General features: G+C 45.2%; 1 protein-coding gene across 1 annotated transcript; it reads right to left on the bottom strand.

Annotated features, from left to right (window-relative positions):
- Positions 1-543: 543 nt before the first annotated feature.
- Positions 544-18740, bottom strand: UBA2 (ubiquitin like modifier activating enzyme 2). Its single transcript, XM_066636967.1, has 17 exons — positions 18531-18740; positions 12544-12627; positions 12172-12242; positions 10952-11016; positions 10509-10609; positions 10281-10402; positions 9332-9399; positions 8765-8886; positions 7743-7842; positions 6761-6921; positions 5142-5235; positions 4933-5045; positions 4689-4844; positions 3738-3834; positions 2476-2581; positions 2012-2142; positions 544-1534 (listed from the first exon to the last, which is right to left on the bottom strand). The coding sequence occupies exons 1-17, from the start codon at positions 18663-18665 to the stop codon at positions 1353-1355; spliced, it is 1908 nt and encodes a 635-aa protein (XP_066493064.1). The 5' UTR covers positions 18666-18740; the 3' UTR covers positions 544-1352.
- Between the last annotated feature and the right edge of the window lie 2326 nt (positions 18741-21066).

Below are 21066 nucleotides of genomic sequence, written 5' to 3'. Positions count from 1 at the left end.
CTGGAAGAAAGTTTAAGAATACAGCACAGGGGTGCTGTCAGGAAAGGAGCAAACCCTGCCTTTAGTGACCCCAGTCTGCAGGGCAGATTGCTTCTCCCCACCCCACACTCGTTCCCTGGTTTGCCACTCATTTACATCTCACCCTAGTTCTGTTTCTTGGTCAAGCTAGTGTGCAAGTATTTCTTTATTTTATTTATTATTTACTGGATTTATATTCCGCCTTTCTCCCTAAAGGGCACCCAAGGTAGGCACCCAAGTAGAGATCTCCAACAGAATGCTGGAAACTGGGATTTCTTTACGGGAGCTAAAAGCCCAAGTCTGAATTCCACCTTTACCACAAACTCCCTCCATTTCAGCCACTCCATCTGAAACATGGGGATGATATTCACAAGAGTTGTGTACAGATTACCAAAAAATACATGCAAAGCTATTTGAACATTCAGGTGCAATGGTATTTCTGCTTATATGGCTATTTTCCTGCCATCCACCCATAACTGCAGGGGCTCCTTTACAAAGCAGAGCAATAAAGATTCTTAGATGAACTCAGTGACAAAATGTTTTATTTTAAAAAATCCTCCCTTTTCAACTCCAGCAAAGGATGTTCTGAAAAGTCTTGTGCTATGCTTGTAGGGTGTTTAAGCTCAAAGTAGTACAGTAAGAAGTCTGGATGAACTTTACAAGTCCTCAAGCCAGCTCAGGTGGGCTGTGCAAGTAGGTATAATGTTTATTTGGTCCATCAGATGAATGGAAGAGCAATAATAGCATCTGAGTTTTACAAAACATCCCATATAAATAACCTGAAACTGTAACAGGACACTGAAATCCGCTTCCAACATTGATACACCAGGCAGTACTAGCTGAAATAACAAATTAACATTGTTTTACAGTAATGTACATTGTGCCAGCTGAAGACCTGAAGCCTGGCACATCTTTGCTTCCAACTGTTTGATCCGAGGGTGTGAAAAGTGGCGAGAGCTAGGCAGGGCTATGAAATACTTGTTTTCTAGCCAGAATTAGAAACCGCTCTGAAGTTTCCAAGAGGTAAAACCACTTCACTTAAACTGGAGTGGCTTTGGTTTTCCATGCCCATTCATCCTTCAAACATGGTATACATAAAACATGCTTTGTTTTCGTGACTGCTTAAGTGTTTATAAACTAGATGGCTACAATATTTAATATAGCATACTGGAGAAGTTCTACATTCTACCGAATGAAAATGGGCACACATCCTGGTAGCCAGAGGCAGTCTGTCTCTCGGAGCAAAGACCACCTGGCATGGTCTAGTTCAGGATATTTCACACCCCCAACCATCATTCTGCTGGTCCACACCAGTGGCTGAAACACTCCAGCCCTCAATCTAGTGCTATCACATCCTCCTGCTCTCCCACTGGGGGCTCTGAGCGCATTCGTTTCACGCCCGTGTGTTCCTTATCATCGAGCTTCCTCTTGCGGTTTGTACTTTCCGCATCATCAACATTGCCTGCAGAACCTTCCTCAGTCTCCACAAGCAGGACATCGTCGTCTTCATCCGGAGCTGCAAAAGAAAGACTCACTGCAGTGTTGACAATTTTTGAGCACAGAGTTTACCCGAAGGCCCTGCTTAGGCATTGCACATATCGCACAAGTATCGTTTTCAAGTGTTCTACAAAATGAGTGGGGCCCAATTATTTAGGCAGCAAGGATGCCGAATTGCAAAGTAAATGATCAGCTCAATTCACAAGTCACTCAGTGAGCAGATAACTGGTCTCCTGTGCATACACAACAAATCTGTGAACATACAAGTTTAAACACTCAAATTGAAGAAAATATTGCGAAAACCCCAACCTTTGTGCCGAGTTTGTAGAATGGCTGGAATCTTGCACTCTTTACATTCCATAGAAAATGAAAAGGCCTTAAGAAAGTCAAATTGGTGGCAGCTTCTCTTTTACATTGCAGCATTTTTACAGCTGCCCAGCACCACCCCAAAGGCAGGTTGCTGCTCCACACCTTCCCTTCCACTGCCACTGTTTACCTGTGGATGTTGAGGGCTGTGCCCCATCGTCACTCCCATTGGTGATACTCTTGGCAGGCTGTTCTGATGGTTTGGGACCCACAACTTCATCACCCACAACTTCAAACTCCACATCCTTTCCAAGCTCTTCACTGGGGTAACACAAGAAAGAATGACATGATCATACAGCCATGGTCAACAAGCAGCGGAGTTTCAGAGGACAATTCCTCCCCATGAATAGCCCTGTTACCCAAGCAGCACATTATGCTCAAAACCATGTACAGGTGCTGTTCCAAAAGCAGCCAGGGAAGTGATTCATCTGTGATATGTAGAACTGTTGGCTTTCAAGCTTCATTTTGTTTCTCACATGTGCACAGCTGGCCTCCATAACAAAAATTCAAATATTGTGGACTTCATTTGGAGGCCTTTCCCCAGAACTGCAGCTTCCAACAACATTCCTCAAAGACAGACTGAATGTGCCTCACCTGTGCAGCACATTGATCAGCAGGGTATAGTTCTGCAGAAAGTCGTCTGCTTCCAGCCGAGTGCCATTTCGGATCCCAAATTCTGACAACTTTCTATGGTTGTTAGCTACAAACAAAATGAGAAGAAAAAGCAAAAGGCAGGGGAACATCAGTAGCTCTCAAGACCTCCCTTAAATTAAAAGGATAAAAGTGAAACAAGTTTCTAAGAACACTCAATCATGCTTACATTTATACAGTAAGATGCCTGAACACTTGTTTCTTTGCCTCCCTTTGTCACCTACCAGGACTAACATTGCAATCCTAACCACACTTTCCTGAAAGTAAGCCCCATTGAACAAAATTGGACTTGCTTCTGAGCAGACCTGGTTAGGATTGTGCCCTGAGTGAGGCTGCACCTACTAATGTCAAAAGAAGAACAGGGCCTTCAGAAATGGTGCACAGCCTGGATTAAACCAAACACGTGCAAGAGGTAACCTGCAAGGCTAAGCAACAGAGCATTTTCAGAGCTTCAATCAGCAATCCGCAACTTGACAAGAGCTGGGACCTCTTTCAAACCCTAATGTGCAAAATGGCACCCACCTTCAAGAGCAAGTGCAAGAGAGGGGCACAAAAGGAGGGCACTTCTTCACAGAGCGCACAATTAATCTGTGACATTCATTGCCACAAGGTGTGGTGACAGCCATTGACTTGGGTGGCTTTAAAGTACTGGTTCCCTACCTGTGGTCTATGGACCACAGGTGGTCCGCGAGACCCTGAGAAGTGGTCCCCGGGGCCTCAGAAAAAAATCACCTTCGATCACTTCCAGTGCCTTGCTCTGCAAACAATCTCCCATGGACCACCAAAGAGGGCAGAGAATGGACTGCCCACAGCCACAACCACTGAAGTGTCAGCTGTGGCTAGGCCATTCTCTGTCCTCTCTCTGATAATCTGTTTGAGAGACAGACCATCAGAGGATGAAGACCAGACTCTCCACAGTTGCGTGCGGTCCATGATGATTCTAATTCTTGCCTTAGCAGTCCGTGGAACCCTAAAACTTGGGAATGAGTGCTTTAAAGGGAGATAAGATAAATTCATGGAAGACAGGTCTCTAAATAGCAACTAGTCAAAATGGCTGTATGCTCCTGGCTTCAATGACAACATGCCTTTGGATAGCAGCTGCTGGGGAGCAATGATAGAAGGATACCTTTCTCTCCTCCGTCTGGGCTTCCCAGACATTTCACAGTCACTTCATGCTGGCACAGAAGGGAGTTCTTACTACATACCTTCAGTTTCTCCTTCTTCTGAAGAGATGAGAATAGTCCCTTTTCCATCTTCTATCTGGACGTCGGGGGCTACCATATTAAATTTTTCTTTCACAATCTGAAAGGACAAAAATGTTGATTTCAGATGCTAGTCAGAAAAGGCGCTACAAGCACTTAGAAACAGGAATAGTTATCCTGTTCATCTCACACAGATACACTGTTTTATGTTTACAATAGAACAGGGCATTCTGATCAGCCAGTTTCTTTTTACTGCACATAAAATGTATCTTTATAATAATATCCAGCTTTTGCTGGAAATCAACTTCATATTAGTTCTGATACATTTAAACATTCCCTAATAAAATAGATCAGTCCATTTAAAGCAAAATCCAAACAGAGACAGGACTATAATACTATCATTAGCACCAGATGGTAATCACCTGGCTATTCTGATGGGTGACACTGGCTAATCTGAAATAATTGCTGGTAGTTGTATTTTTAAGAGAAAGACACCTTCATCTTAAGATGCTATGGAAAACCTAAGATCTTTTCTGTCCAGCATGACTAGCTTAATAGATCTGCAAAGACCTTCCCAAATAACCACCCAAGACATGAACAAAGGTAGGAAGCCATGATTTATGGTTTATTTTATTGGTTTTTTGTTAGATGTTTTGAGCTCCCCTAAGAGTGAAAAGGCGGACTAAAATTGTTTTCAAATAAATAAAAAAATCGAGCAAAAGTGAGTGCTCTCTTTTTTTCATACCAAAAGCAAGGATTCTCAGGGAGCTAGAGGAGACCAGAGGCAGACTGATAGCTGGAGTGGGAAGATCACAGGCCAATATTGGCAGAGGCAAAGTTGAGAAACTGGGCATTTTGAAAGGCTTAGGAGAAGGCACAGGTTCTTGCTGGTGAACACAGCCTGAACATAGACTGAAATACACAGACGCTTGGGGAGAAAAGTTGCTCATTTACCTTATCCTGCAGTGTCAAGACTGTGACTTTGTGGACGTTAAGTTTCACCGTCACCTCTGGTTTACTGGCGCACACGTAGCAATTTGGATTGGGAGGATCCAAAGCACAAGGAACAAGCAGCTTCTTTCTTGGGTTTGGTTGCTTATTGAGAAAAATCTTAGAGGATAAGAGAAAATGTATCAAACATCCAGTGTGAACAAGCCCTCACAACAGAGACAGAGAGATAATACAGCACTATACTTACTGCTTTGCACTGGTCTATTTTCCCCGAGAGAATCTTTAAGCCCTCCAGCACTATCAAGCCAGCTATGATGGCATTCGTGGTAGCTATCGCAGGGATGATGTTTCCAGCCATTGCTGCAAAAGAAGCAGAAGTAGAGAGAGTTGGTTCAGTCCTTTTCAGACAGCAAAGAGCAATGGCCGAAAAGGTCAGCTCAGGCACTTCAGGCTTACATTTTATATCAAATCTGCTCTTCATACTCATGCTAAAGATATGCATCCGGAGGTTTGCAGCAGAAGTGACGAAGTCCATGGCAGAAGGGTCATCCTGCCAACAACACAGCTCGTGTTAGAGGATGTGTTCTCAGTGTAAATACAAGGCACTTAGGCACAACCCCATGCGTACACCCAATCTCACATTCACTGTGCAGCTCAGGATTCCACAGCAACAATCCTATAATGCAGGTCAGCAAGTTGACCCATGAACCTGAACAGGTTAAAGAGCCCAGGGCTCCATCAAGCATTCCACACTTCTACCTTTTAACATAATAACCCTGCCCCCCCCCCCGCCCGAACTAAACATTTTTGTAGCAGGACACTCTGAGAGCCAACAGAAGTTGAATGTCAGTGTTAGAGAGTCTGATTACATTGGACAGAATTCAGATGCTTTCCCAGCAAGTTCCCAGGGAACAAACTTGGGGCACAATCCTAACCAGGTCTAGTCAGAAGTAAGTCCTATTTTGTTCAATGGGGCTTACTCTCAGGAAAGTGTGGTTAGGATTGCAGCCTTATTCACTACTCACTATTCACTACTACACAGCCTTATTGCACTACTCTCCTGGAGGGAAACACACCAGGCAGTTTTTACGGGTGGCTCAAGTCTCTCCTGCCTAACCTTTTTTAGCTAGGAGAGGGAAGCAACAAAAAGTGCTTTTTTTTTTTTGTTCTAATTCAGCCTTAGGGCAACACCTTGCTTGTTCTCCCCCAACAGACAAGTCTCACTGTGTTTTCCTCAGAAGTGAAAGCAAGGTACTGCTGCAAGGGTGGGTGAGCCACAGTAGCAAATCCTTCCTTATGAGGAGCACAAAGCAAGGTGCTGCAAGGGAGGGCACCAGGATGAGGTCTCTTGTTATCTGGTGTGCTCCCTGGGGCATTTGGTGGGCTGCTGTGAGATACAGGAAGCTGGACTAGATGGGCCTATGGCCTGATCCAGTGGGGCTGTTCTTATGTTCTTAAGGTAAGGGCTCAAAGAAGGCTCTCTACTGGCAGCCAGAAGCAGCAGCCAACACAGGTGCCCTGAGACCACTGTAAATACAGCTCCTGATTAATCAAGAGCAAAGGCTCACAGGACTACTACTTTAACAGTTCAACACCAGGCCTTACAGGTGGGAATAAGGACAATACAGGGTCATTATGAACAAAAGCTTTGTGTTAAGCCTGTGCTTTGTCTTGAATTGATAAGCACAGGCTCATTTGAGCATCCATCAGGCTGCAACATGCTGCCTCAACTGCCTTTCCTCACTAGAAAAGAACAAGGGAGAAGAGGGCTGTACAGAAATCTCTGAATCATTTCAGTGGGGCTTCCTCTCTGTGGCCTCTAGTGGGCTCTGGATATACCTTCACTTTAGAAATCTTGACAAAACCAAGGTGCAACAAATCTGTTTGATGGGACTGTGCCTGTGTGTGTGAGACACCTGTCGGCCACATGCTCAGCTACTGCAGATCCTTTCCACAAGTAATTACTTCTGGTGTATTAGGCACATTGGTTACTAGTGCTGGGCTACAATTCAATAGACTGGCCCAGATTACTCCTCCATGTGCAACGTGCATGCCCAGGCATTTGCTGAACTAACCTTATCCCATACAAGTTCAGCTCCATCACCTTTTTCTGCTAGTTGAGCCCTCAGCGTCTCTACGCTCTTAGAAAACAGGCGTGCATAACTCTTAACGTCTAGAACCTGCTGGTCTTTCAGGCCCAAGGAAGATTCATTCTGTTGATCAGAGGTGCTGTTCTCTGTAAACACAGCAAATACTGAGACGGTTGTTCTTTAAAATCATTTCCAAACCCACCAAATTCAAATGTAGCTCATTTTCAAACAACACAATTTTATCACACTAATCATCATGAAAATGTGTCCTTAGAACTGTTTGCAAATACTACTCTTACAAGCCTCATAGAAACGTGAAGCTACCTTAATTCAATGAGTCAATGGGCAGGTTCACACATGTGCATAAACCACTGGCTCTCTCACAACTTTGATGATTTGCGGCTGCACACATAAACCAGCACCATTGCAAAAGCATCTGTGACAGAGGTGATCTGCATGTTCTCTCTGTGATGTCTGATGTGAACTAGACTGTGCACACCTGCAAGTCCCACTCAAAAAACAAGTCACTGCTTAAAAGATGACTCTTGTTGAAGTCCACTGCGTATTCTATACGTTTCCCAAGTTGAGTTTCTGAAATGGGGTGGGCTTGTCAAGCTGAAAATGACACTGCTGCTGCTCCCTCAAATAAATATGAATAACTGAAAAAACATCACCACCACAAGGGGAGTAATCTCCACATGTGCATACCATAGTTTCCTCACAGGCTCATCTTGTATTCCAGCAACTATCTGCACTCACCCACTGAAATTTTTTTTCCTTAATCTGAGAGGACCCAGGAATTGCAGCAGCATAACTATTGCATTGTAACAAAAAAAAAGAGTACTGCTGGAGGACAAGAAGCAGCTCTACTGGGACACCAACAATGAAACCCACACTTTCTTCAAAATAGAACACATTTTGGTTTTTTTGTTTTAAAAGTGCTACCAAAGGCCAAGCGAGTGCTTACCCTGATTTTGTATTTCGTTCCAGTCCAGGGGCATTGGAGGTTTCCTTTTCTTCCAGAGCTTATCCATCATTAGAAGGTATCTGATGTCATCTTTGAAAAGCTTGAAAACAAGATTTGGAAAGCAAGCCTAATATGGAGCAATGCACACTGGCTCAATTCCTCCTCAGAGATTTTGCATCTACCACCATTTAGATCCACCAACACAGAGTCTTTGAGACCCCCAAATTCAGCCCTAGGCTCAGTGCACTTCCACCACAAGAACCTTTAAGTGACTCTGGCTTGCTGAAAAGCAAGCTAGTGTTCAACTAGGTGTCCTCACAGCTGTGACAAAGTTAACCCCTTGGTTAAGAAGAGTTAATGTGCTGCTTTACTGCTGTGATGAACACCACAGTTCCTATCATCCTGCAGTATCTATCTACAGAAAGCAGAAGGTTCTTGAACTAAAATGGGCAATTCATTCCCAGATCAGTCCCTATCACTGCCTGCTTTCCCCTTCCAGAGGAATACAGTGGGCCCTTGTTACCTGCAGATTTGATTATACACAGGTCCCAAACCTGTCAGGTTGGCCTGACATGAACCCTCCAGAAGTGAAAGGAGTTGTGAGGGAACCCCAGTGGATAACACTAGACACTTGTACTACTAGTAAAAAGTAATGTACAACACAACTGTATGGTTGAATGTGTTTAAATTTCAAAGCTCTTTATTTCACCAACTTCCACCCCCCCCCCCAAAGTTTTATAATATTTCATTCATTTTAATGTTGCTTTTTGGCCAAAGACTCCAAAATGGATTTTGAGAAAGGCACAACAGAGAAAAGTTTTCACAATCTGTCCAAAGGCAAAGAGAAAAAGGGCCAGGCAGGCTTTCCAGGGGAGAGAGTGCCAGAGCCTTGGCAATGCTACAAACCCACATACTTGCTGTTCTAACCCCAGGTGGCACTGGGGCCTCCTTGGAAGCTCTCAACAGTTGGAGAGAAGCATATGCAAGGATCTGTTTAAACACTATTTGCTCGGGACTAATACCTTAGTGAAGAGTTTAACTGGATCATATCCGGTTGATTTAGCCCATTCCTTGGTTGAAACACGTTTAATGTCACCATCTTCATTAGACGCTCTTGCTTTGGCCTCAGCTTCTGCTGACTCCCCTGTCAATAACATATTCTTTTATGTTTGCCATTAAGATACCTCATTTGACACAGTTACATTTTATTGAGAGCTCTTGCCTCTGGAATATTTAGAGGGTTACTGGCACTTCTGCAAATCCTGGCCTATTTTAACATTAGCTTTTTTGAACTAGCAAGGTTCAGTTACTGAAACTATGGATCAAAGCAGTACTTAATGCCCAGTATTTGAGAGTAAAGGTTAAGGGTAACTTGAACTTAACCAGCAACCCAAGCTTCTTGTTTGTAAAGGGTTAATTTTATGGTAGGGCACAAAGGGAAACATTCTTGTGTAGAAGGGGATCCCCAACCAGAGGAGGAACTCTCTAGTTGCCTGGATTCCAAAAGGAGTATCAAGAGGTAATGAGGTTCTGGTTAAAACAAAAGGCCTGTGGGTCTACTAAGGATGAGCAAAGAATTTTAAACTTACAAGCAGCTTCAGGATCAGCCCTATCTGGAGAAACTTCCTGATCAGCATCCTCTTCTCCAAATAATTGACTATATTAAAAACACACAAGACACACATTTTCCAGGTTAGTCGCAACTGCCTCTTCACCAGTTAGCTTTAAAAGCTAACAATTCATGTATGGTTTGCATTCTGTCCTAAACATATACATGTGCTTGTTATTTTTAAAGTTTGCATTCTTATACTCTTACATTCAACATGTAGTTTTTAAACACACATGAACACACAGCTCCACCAACAAAATGTTAAGGGAAATATAACTTCCTCCGAACAAGCAAGTAATAGAAATATTAAGAACTTGGGAAAAGATACACTACAACTGAATTCTAAGATGCTTTATGTCCAAACTGTTCATGGAAATTTGAGAAATCAATCAGTCACTAACTAAGCCTACTGGCACTTTTGCAAGTTGTGCTCCTCTTATATTTAGCAGAGAGAAAGCAAATGTCCTTCACCCCAACACAGTGGCTGCTTCCATTTAGAATGCAAGCCCTTTTGGGAACAGGGAACCACTTTATTTAGCCATGTAAACCAATTTGTGAACTTCTTTTGTTGAGGAACTACAGAGATTATGATTAAGATTTTTAAATTTAATTCAAAGTGTATTTAAGATTTTTCTACAGGAAACTCATATTCAAGGTGAATTACAACACAGTGAAGTAACAAGGCCAGCCTAGTTTGCCAGCTCACTTGCCAAAAGCTCAGGCACCGGAGATGCAAGGCCTTCAAGCTCAGGCCTCTTCTGTCAGACAGATCTTACACTAGTGCCACTTCACAAAGTACCAGGCTCAGAAATCAGGATTGACCCAGACATGTCCTGTGCTTTCAGGGCAAGGAACACCAGTGGGGTGTTTCGGACAGAAAGTTGGAAAGAATACACTTAGTACTGACTTTAAAAAAAAACAAAACTTACTTGAACAAATACTTTGCCCACACAATGCAATGGATGGGTTCAGAAGGAGTGTTGCGAATTGTACAGCCCGGAAAGGTTTTCTGTGTTGGTTTAGGATGACATTCATAACACTCTGTCAGTCCCTGCAAGACAAAGAAAATATGAGAAACTTCATTCCATCATCAATGGGAAACAGGATTTTAGGAATCCTAACACCATTGCAAATGAGGACACGTGGCACTGACCCACCTTTTTGATAACAGTTACTTGACCAAGGTACCCTGCAGTTCCACTCTCTATAAGGGGGATGTCAGCAGCCAGACACATCCTGTTGACATGGTTACGGGCAGCTGCACAAAGAATTGAGACAGTCACTGACAGTTTTTGGTATAAACCAGACATTCAAGTCAGTCTCAATTTCCATTTTTTCAGGCACTGAGCCAAAGAAACAGCTATGCTCAATACTGCAACCTTCTCTGTGAAAGGAAGAAACTCTTTAGCATTGATTGAACAGATCAGCGTTTTCAGAAGCGCAGCTATCCCTGACAGATACTCATAAAAAAAAAACACAGGGAAGCCGAGAGAGAGTAAGAGGTTGCAAGTCTTCCTATGTCAGAAGAGAGCAAAGCGTGGCTCACCCTGATTCAAAAGTCACATCGCAGTTGTCTCATACCAACAAACAGAAATCTCACCTCTATTGTCCAAGGCATTCATAACCAGTGTAAACTGCCGGAAAAATTCCACATTATAGTCAGGGCTGCAGAGAGACAACAGAGACCCATTACAGCTAGCTTAGTAAATGTCTGTTGGTTCTGATACATCAAATGCACTATGTGGATACATTAGCTGGTAAACAGCACATTAGGGTATTGGTCATTGCATTGGTACTATAATCCACCACACAGAACAGGTGAATAGATTAGAGCAGCCTTTTCAACCACTGTGCCATGGCACACTGGTGTGCCACGGATGGTCTGCAGGTGTGCTGCAGGAGTCTGGGGGAGGATCATTTGTTAGTAGGGCCCCTGGGAGATACAAGCTCCAGATGTCAGTATCATGTGCCTTGTCAATTGTAAAAAAACTGATGGAGGGCCTTGACAATTTTAGTGCCTTGTCAGTGTGCCACGAGATGAAAAAGGCTGAAAATCACTGGATTACAACGACAACTCTACCTGCATACATGGGAGTACACCCCAAGGAGGAGTACTGAACTTACTTCTAAGTCAGCATGTATAGGATAGTGCTGTAAATACATTTTAAAAACATCTCAGTCTTCTGAGCTTTTATGTCCTTCCATAAACGAAGCAAACACAGGTCAAAAAAGATAAATTGCTATCTTTCTGGGTCAGTTAGAGACTCAGATTATAAAACTGACATTTCTCTAAGTCAGATTTTACCATCTTTTGTTCTAATTTATATAGTTTCCTCTTCTTCCTGTTAAAACAGGAATTGCCTGCTTTGTTGCCAGACAGAATATCCTAGAGATTTATTCTCAAATGTTATGTGTATTCATTCCAACTGAAAACTTACTGGGTCTGGAATTGAGTTTACTCTCTTAAAATCCTTTCAGTGTTTAAGCTACAAAACTACATATTGAAGGACAGAAATACAGCATGCCCCCAAATACAAGCATGTAAAGTTTGACAATTTAACACACTTCTTGAATTCCAGTCCTTTCTTTCAAAATAACCCAAGAGTGAAAATACTCATTACTGGGTGACTGAGCAAACCTCCAAGCTGCAGGGTTATGCCCCCCCCCCCACCTTCTGCCATCAACGGGCCACTGACTGACAAACACAGAAATTATGGGCAGTCATGATTAATAAAAGTGTTTGTGGACTTTGAACTTATGGATTTCTCTGTAAGGCTTATATAAAATTTTAAATGTTTAAAAACAAAAAAGCAGACATACTTCATAATGCTGTCATGATAAGCAATAATGTTAGCTTCTGGATGAAACTGTAAGACACTTTCCTTGGCAACCTGAAAGAGACCAAGAACACATCCTCAACATTGCTATTATGTCATTCAAAAACGAATGTAAACGTCACACGTTATATTAAAAATGATCTTATGAATATGCACAAGCACCCAGTAAACATCCATCAACACCTGGGACATTTCAAGAATGTAACTATCTATGATAAAACAAAATATTAGAGGCTGAACTGGTTATAGTCTTCACAGATAATATACTTGCACCAAACACCAACAGGCATGATTTTTCAAGAGTTATATAGCTACCAATACTGCATACCAAGTTGTGCTTCAGGAATTCTCTTACCTGTGCTTTTGATCTTCCAACATGCTTCTTTTGAAACAAGAATTGTCTGTTAAGGTTGCTGACATCGATGGTATCCAAATCAATCTAGAAACATAAATTGCAACTATGTCAGGTTAAGAAACAAGAACAGCCCTTGCTGCATTTGTCTGAAATTACAGCCTTGCAAATTATATTTATTTTTTTATAAGCTGCCCATCCTTCCTCCAAGAAGCTCAAGGGAGTGTACATGCTCCCCCCCCCCACTCCTGTTATTACCACAACCCTCCACTGAGGCAGGCAAGGCTAAGTAAGAGTGAATAGTTAAAATAGTGGTTCTCGAACTTTTCTGGCTCACACCTCCCCTGAGCCTTGTACTGGTAGCCATTGGCCACAGCTCCCCATTACAACACCTCATCTCAGTTACCCCCAAAATGGGGATTGAAGGTATTATAATTATACACTAGAAATAAGGCTGCCAGCACTCTGAGGCTGCAATCCTAACCACACTAACCTGAGAGTAAGCCCCACTGAACAAAATAGGACTTATTTCAGAGTAGACCTGGTTAGGATTGTGCCCTGAGTGTGTTAGCAGCACACCTGGAGGGTTTTGGAAAGGGAGGGGGGAAGTGATGAATTTGCAGGAGGAGAAGACTTTGTTTTGTGTGTATCTGCTAATTGCAAACTGAGACCCAGAGACTGTTTGGCTGGAATCCTAACCCCACTTTCCTGGGAGTAAGTCCCATTGAACACAATAGGACTGACTTCTGAGTAGACCTAGCTAGGCTTGTGCCTTTTGTCTTACAATAGCAGCCAACAAAGGAGGCAGGAGAAAAAAGGGATGGCTGAAAAGGAAGGGGGATTTTTAAATTTTTAATCAATTTTTGGAGACAAAGCCATCAAGAGTGGCTTTTTTTCTTTTTTGAAGGGGGAGGAAAAAGAGAAAGGTGAGGATCCTTGGTTAAGCTGACACAGACCCCAAGCCTATGTAGGTATACTCAGAAGTAAACCTCATTTGAGTCAATGAGGTTTACTCCCAGGAAAGTGTGGAAAGGATTGCAGCCACACCCAGCAAGATTACAACTCAACCCAAAGTAGATGGGGGCTGCTCACACACATACACCCAACATGCAGATGCCACCCCTGTTCCCCCCAGGCAAGACGGAGGGATGCAGGCTGGGGCATTTGGACACCCCCCCACTAGGAACAGGCTGGTTCCTTCCTTCCCAAGCAGCCTTGACCAATCCTAGGATGCCCAGGGCGAGGAGCACACTGGGAAATGTAGTCCTTGGAGCGAGGTTGCACATGGAGAGAGCTCCATGATGAGATGCGGCGCCCCTGCCTGCCTACCTGCTCAGCCAGCCTTCTCTCCCACCTCCCCACACCATGTTTCACACTGCCCCACCCACCTCATTCTCAGTCTCAGAAAAGCAGCAAGTCAGGAGGCAGCATGTGCAGCTGAGCAGAGCACCTGCCAGCCACCTCTCTCCCTGAGATGCAGCACCTCCGAACTCTTCTCTCCTCCAGCCTTGACCAAACCCAGGATGCCCAGGGCAAGGGACACACTGGGCCATGTAGTCCTTGGGGCGAGGTTGCACATGGAGAGAGCTCCATGATGAGATGCGGCACCTCTGCCTGCCCAGCCAGCCTTCTCTCCCACCTCCCCACACCATGTTTCACATGACCTCCCAGCCTCACGCTGCCTCACCCACCTCATTCATAGCTGCAGAAAAGCAGCAAGTCAGCAGGCAACACTGGAGCAGAGCAGCCTCTCTCCCTGAGATGCCTGGCAACACCCCTGGAGGCTAGCCACGCCTCACTAGGGAGGAGGGACGCACAGATTGAATACCTCAGAGTTAAAAGATTCCAGTAAGATTAATGGTTGAGCAAGATGTGAACCCTGGTTTCTCTGGTTCATATCCAATACTGTCATCACTAACCATACTGGCTTGATCATTATATGGGATCCATAATTACAGTATATGACACATTATGGTCAATGGAGGGGAACAGGCTCTTCAGTCTATGCAAGTGTCCTTTAGACAGGGACTGTTTACTTAGACTTGGTTTCACTTCATTTTATTTTGCCTCTAAGACACGTATCTGATCAACCTTCAATTTTTGCTCATTTTTTTCTTCATCTTTAAATCAACATTTAAGAAAATATTCAATATATACATATATCTATATCAGTGTTTCTCAAACTGTGGTCAGGATCCACTAGGTGTGTCATGAACCAATTTCAGGTGGGTCCCTATTCATTTCAATATTTTACTTTTAATATTTTAGATTTTATGCTACCCGGGAATGTGACTGCATCTGGGGGAACATTACAGTTCTGTACTTTTAACAGACTACTCTGTATATGCTTTTAACAATGATAATCAGTGGGACTTTCTCCTGGGTACATGTGGTTAGGATTGCAGCCTAGGATTGTTAAAAATTTTCCTGCTCGATGATGTCATTTTCAGCCATAATATCACTTCTGATGGGTCTTGACAGATTCTCATTCTAAAAAGTGGGTCCCAGCTCTAAAAGTTTGAGAACTACTGATCAGACTGGTTGAAACTGCAGGGGAAGAGATGCTCCACACTACTGCTACTGCTCTCACCTCCACCCCTGCTATCAGCTGCCTCCATCACCAGCACTACAGCTCAGCTGATTCAAGCATTCAGAAAAAGCATTCACACCCAAGTATTCCTGGGACCGTAACACTTCAGAATATGAATGGGGGGGACAGCATGTCCAAATGTTACCCCAGCCCTAAACTTCCTGGCAGACGGAAAGTTAAAGCATCACAGAAAATAGCGGAGTCTTTCTGCTAGAGCTAGTTTTCAACCTGCAGAAGATCTGATGTGAGGGAGCATCCAAATGCTCAGCCCTCTTGGAAGTGATCATTCCCCCTTCTCCCAAATATCTGAACCTATTCTAAGTTTTATCCACTGCATTTATCTCAGCAATAATCAAAAAAAAGAAGGCAGCGTACAACCATACTTTGTGTTGAATGCTAAATTTTGAAATGTTCAGAATGTTTTTTGTTTATGCACCCAGCATCAGATGTATGTCCGTGTATAACAGGGATATCAAACTCATTTCACACAGCAGGACAAATAGCATTCATGATGCCTGCTGAGGGCCGAAAGTGGTGTCATAAGGCAGAAAGTGATGTCATTAAACAGATCATAACCAGACATAAGCACTTTTTCTCACTTAGGAACTCATTAGATGCAAATGACAGAAGAGAAAATATACAAGCCTTGATCATATTTCAAGATATTGGAGAGTCCAATTGTCATGTGGGTCACCCTTTCAGCAATGACAATGTTTAGAATAATAACCCAGTGATTGATCATTTTAGTTCCTGATTTTAAAAGTAGGCTAACTCAGAATGCTAGGTTTTGCAAGGATGTAGCACCAGGATGCAGGTCTCTTGTTGTCTAGTGTGCTCCCTGAGGCATCTGGTGGGCCACTGTGAGATACAGGAAGCTGGACTAAATGGACCTGTGGCCCTATTCAGTGGGGTTCTTCTTATGATGGTTCTAATTGAACAGTAGGCCTCAAAATGCATTGTACTGCTCTCTCAATAAGGGTGCAATCCTAACCCCTTATGTAAGTGCTTTCCAGCACTAAGGGCAATGCAGCTCTGAGGGAAAGAAACAAACATTCCCTTACTTTGAGGAGGCCTCCAAGAGTGACACTGAACTGCAGGATGCAGCACGTGTCCCACTGGCACCGCTATGCCAGTGCTGGAAAGCACTGACATAAGGGGTTAGGATTGCGCACTAAAGCTCTGAAAGATCGGGTTTACAAAAATTTTACCATAATTTCAGCTACAAGAAGTCATTAGTTGCATAACTAATGGAACACAAACATTTTGTACATATGTAGAAAGTCAGAAGCAGATGATTCAGAAGCTAGTAACAAAGCAGCTAGTCTTCATATGACACCTTCTGGCTCCCTTTCCCAGTTAACCATGAGGCTCAACAATGCATTTGGCTTTCTAGCCTTTACCCTACAATAATCATCTAGCAACTTAACTGGTTTTATCTGCATAACAAAGCTATATCAGTCATGTTCTGACATGATAATGTGAAGATGCTGGCAGTGCTCAGTCACGTTTTGCACTGTGCTCTGACTTCAGAACTGCTATTGTTCAGCTGAAAATGGGACTTTTAAAAGTCTAACCCCTAACAAAAAACCATCTCAATGAAATTATTGCAGAGATTGATTGCTGAGATCTCAGAATTTATCACCTGTGTACTCTTGAGACAGATAACTGTATACTCTGGGACAGGTAACAGCACACAATACATATACTATACAACTTGTGGCAGCTAAGAGTAGTACACAAAACATTTAACACGACTTTTCAGGCCAAAATATGTAGGAGCACTAAGCCCCAATTCTGCGTATTGTTAAGAAAACTTATTGTTAAGCAGCCTATGCTTATGAAGTTCATTTTGCAACTGAGTGCTCACACATTTCCCACAATCCATGTGAAGTGCAGATGTGGGGCACAGATGTTCATGATAAGCTGCCTTAAACTGTGCCAGAGTTTTGGATCATCTAGCTCTGCACTATTCAACACTGACCTGTCGACACTGTTTGACAGCGGCTCTCCATCACCTTGTATGGAGTCAGACCATCAGCCCAGCTTGTTCAGTGCTGTTCACACTGCCTGAGGGCAACTCTCCACAAGTCTCAGGCAGGATTTTTTTTCTGATCTACCCTAAGGATGCTGATTGCAAAAACAGGTACTTTGCCACCGAGCAGCTGAGTAGACAAAGACATCCTCAAAGGCAGATGGGGACAGATTAAAACAGTTCTGCTCGCCACTGATATAAGAACATCTAGAAATTGCTCCCAGAGGAATCTGGTGGGTCACCGTGACATGCAGTAAGTTGGCAAGATGGGTCCTTGGCCTGATCCAGCAGGTCTCTTCTTGAGTTCTTACACAAATCTGATGTACCCTGAGTCCCACCTTCAGACCAGCTACCTCAGAACTGACATACTCAACTGGCAGCAGCTCTCTGGAGATTTCAGACAGGGACCTGGAAATGCCAGGGATTCACCCTGGCATGCAAAGCAGGAGTTCCACCATGAAGCTACATAGCACTCCCCAGAAGAGGAGATGCTGCTGTAGGAGCTGCCGACCCTGCCTACATCTGGTCACCCAGAGGTAGCCTGCCTCTGCACATGGAGGCTCCATGTGGCCCCCTTACTCCTCTGCAGATCTCTGGAGGTTTCAAGCAGGGACTTGTAAATGCCAGGGATTCACCCTGGCAAGCAAAGCAGGGGCTCCACCACTGAGCTACAACCCTCTCCAGAGAAGGAGGAGATGCTGCAGCTGCTGCTGGCCATGCCCACAACTGATCACCAAGAGGTAGCTGCCCCTGCACATGGAGGCTCCACACTCCCTTCTCTGCAGACCTCTGGAGATTTCAGGCAGGGACCTGTAAATGCCAAGGATTCACCCTGGGATGCAAAGCAGGGGCTCTACCACAGAGCTAGATAGCCCTCCCCAGAGAAGGAGAAGATGCTGCAGTAGCTACTGGCCCTAACTACAACTGGTCATCCAGAGGTAGCCTGTCCTTGCACATGGAAGCTCCACACTCCCTCCTCTGCAGCTCAGTGGAGGGATTCACCCTGGCAGGCAAAACAGGAGCTCCACCATTGAGCTACATAGCCCTCCCCAGAGAAGGAGATGCTGCTAGCCCTACCCACAACCGGTCACCCAGAGGTAGCCTGCCCCTGCAAATGGAGGCTTCACACAGCCCCCTCCCTCCTCCGCAGCTCTGTGGAGGGTTCAGGCAGGGACCTGCAAAGGCCAGGGATTCGCCCAGTGGCAAGGTGTTCCACAGGCTATCCACACCCAGTGGCAAGGAGTTTCACGGGCCAGTCAGACACAGTTGCAAGGAGTCCCACAGGCTATCCGCGCCCAGTGGCAGGGAGTCCCACAGGCCAGTCACTCTCTGCGTACAGGTGGGGGGAAGGATCGAGCCGGGCCTCACCACGTCGATGTTGGAGAAGCCGGTGAGCACCAGGTCCTTGAGGAGCTCGCAGCCGATGCCTCCGGCGCCCACCACCAGCACCCGCGCGGTGGCCACGGCCTGGGCCACCTCCCCTGGCAGGGCCGCCGCCATCATCACCCGAGCCAACTGAGGAGCAGCAGGCGGGAAAAAAGGGGGGCGCCGCGCGAGAAGCCGAGCCGCGCACCACGCATGCGCCACGCGCCTCTTCCCCGGCCGCTTCCGGTGGCGGCGGCGCTCACCATAGAGATGAGCAGAGGTAATCCCAGAGCGGCGCTCCGCCGCCCCCTAGCAACGAAGAGGAAGAACTGCACCCAGGCGGTATTTTGTGTTGCATTGCTTTGAGAACTGGTTGCTATGGAGACCCCAAGGGGCGGGGCCAGGGGCCCTTGCCTGGCTGTTGCTCTGCCTCCACTGCACAGAGGTGGCCTCAGGCCCAACCGGGGCGGGTGGGCAACATGAGGACCACTGAGGCTGCCTCCTAGGTGGAGGGGGAACAGCACTCACCTCCCTCTTCCCACTCCCTGGTTGGAAAAGGGAGAGGGACAGAGTGGGAGAGGAAGTGGGGTGGAGAAGGACGGGCTACATAAGAACAGAGCTCTACCAACACTTGTTTAGACAATGACAAGAGAGAGGGTCTTCTGTGACTAGGTTCAAGGAGATGCCCAGGTGTGCCTCTGTTCTTGCTAATCAGGGATTTTGCTACTGCTCTTTCAATCCTTTGGACAAAAAAAAAAAAATCAAGCTTCATCTCTCAGCAGAGGCCATCACTAGAGTCAACTATATGCTGCACAGGACAGTAAAATAAACGTTGCGTTCCCGGTGAAAGTCTTCAGGCCACTAAGGAGGCAACTGATGTGGAAGTAATAGTACCTTTATGAACACAGACACTATGAACACCCCTGTTCCTCAATTCTGCCCTGCATGAATTATATATACAAAGGTTCTCAGGAGAGATGATTGTACACATAAACAAGCACACACTCACACAAGGGGAGCATTCAATTCATCTCTCTCTCACTCACTCACTCACACACACACACACCCCTGGCTTTCTACCATAGTTGGACAGCAGTCACAGCCTCCATAGAAGTCCTTGTCATCGCTGGCTCAAATGTGAAATGACATAGATGAGGCCTACCAAGAGGAGGCCAGAGTCCCAGTCCTCCTCCGCACTTCCTCTTCAGCTCCATGTCCCTTTTCCAGTCTAGGGAATGGCAGGAGGAGAGGCAGAAGCTGAGACACCCCATAAGGGCATTAGAAGAGCCCTGCTGGATCAGGCCCAGGGCCCACCAGCTTCCTGCCTCTCCCAGTGGCCCACCAGATGCCTCAGGGGGCACACGGGACTACAAGAGACCTGCATCCTGGAGCCCTCCCTTGCATCTGGCATTCTGAGGAGCCTACTTCCAAAACCAGGAGGTTGCTCATGTCCAGTACGGCTTACATGGACTTTTCCTCCAGAAATCCTCCAAGGCATCTAGGCCACACACCATCACCATATCCTGTGGCAAGCAGTTCCACAGGCTTATCACACACTGAGTACAGAAAGATGTTCCTCTTTATTCACCGCCTGGAGGAGGAGCCTGCCTGGAATCTCATAAGAAGAGCCCTACTGGATAAGGCCAAAGGCCCAAGGCCCATCTAGCACAGCTTCCTGTATCCCACAGTAGCCCACCAGATGCCTCAGGGGGCACACAGGACTACAAGAGACCTGCATCCTGGAGCCCTCCCTTGCATCTGACATTCTGAGGTGGCCTATTGCTAAAACCAGGAGGTTGCACATGCCCATCATGGCTTGTACCCTGTGATGGACTTTTCCTCCAGAAATCTGTCCGATTCCCTTTGAAAGGCATCCAGGCCAGATGACATCACCACATCCTGTGGCAAGAAGTTCCACAGACTAATTACACACTGGGTAAACAAATGTTTTCTTTTGTCTGTCCTAACTCTTACTGACACTCAATTTTAGTGGATGTCCCGATTCTGGGGTTTGTCTGAGAGGGAAAAGAGCATCTCTCTATCCACCCCCTGAATAATATTGTACATTTCAATCGTGTCCCCCCCTAGGCAGCTTTTTTCTAGACTCCCACCTTCTACCAGTGAAGAGCCAGGCAGCAACTGGCACAAAGAAGTTTTGAGGCCTGCTGGTGGTGATTGGGAGAATGGCATGCATGAAGTAGCAAGCTCTTGCTTCTTCCTGATCACTGGGGGATTCATGGGTGGAATTTTAGGGTTTAAAAAAAATTAATGTTATTTACCTTCATTGCTACAAACATAGGCACAAGTTTTAAGATAGTCTAGGAGAAGGCAGGAGAAATGGCATATTCTTGAGGTCTGGCTAAAGATATCAGCCCACAGAAGCAGCCCTTTTGTTTCTCCACAGAACCCTCCGGCCCCTGACAGGTGATGAAGGCTGCAAGGTTGCTGGCTGCAGCTGGACTAATGGGCTGCCTGGTAGTAGAGGTGCCCATCCAAAGCAGCAGCTGATCACTGTTTTGGCCCAGAGGATCAGGCATTT

Source organism: Tiliqua scincoides, chromosome 9 (assembly GCF_035046505.1).
Source record: "Tiliqua scincoides isolate rTilSci1 chromosome 9, rTilSci1.hap2, whole genome shotgun sequence".
NCBI lineage: Eukaryota > Metazoa > Chordata > Lepidosauria > Squamata > Scincidae > Tiliqua > Tiliqua scincoides.
The sequence above is the reverse complement of the archived record's forward strand: the minus strand, read 5'-3'. Positions and strand labels throughout refer to the sequence as shown.

Bases quoted from the DNA above. Each gene is read 5' to 3' on its own strand.
- UBA2 (XM_066636967.1), bottom strand. From the start codon at position 18,665: ATGATGGCGGCGGCCCTGCCAGGGGAGGTGGCCCAGGCCGTGGCCACC. The intron at 10,610-10,951 runs GTGAGATTTCTG...TTCTTTGTGCAG, and splicing joins GAATGCCTTGGACAATAGAG to CTGCCCGTAACCATGTCAAC. The intron at 1,535-2,011 runs GTAAACAGTGGC...TTTCTTTTGCAG, and splicing joins ACAGCCCTCAACATCCACAG to CTCCGGATGAAGACGACGAT.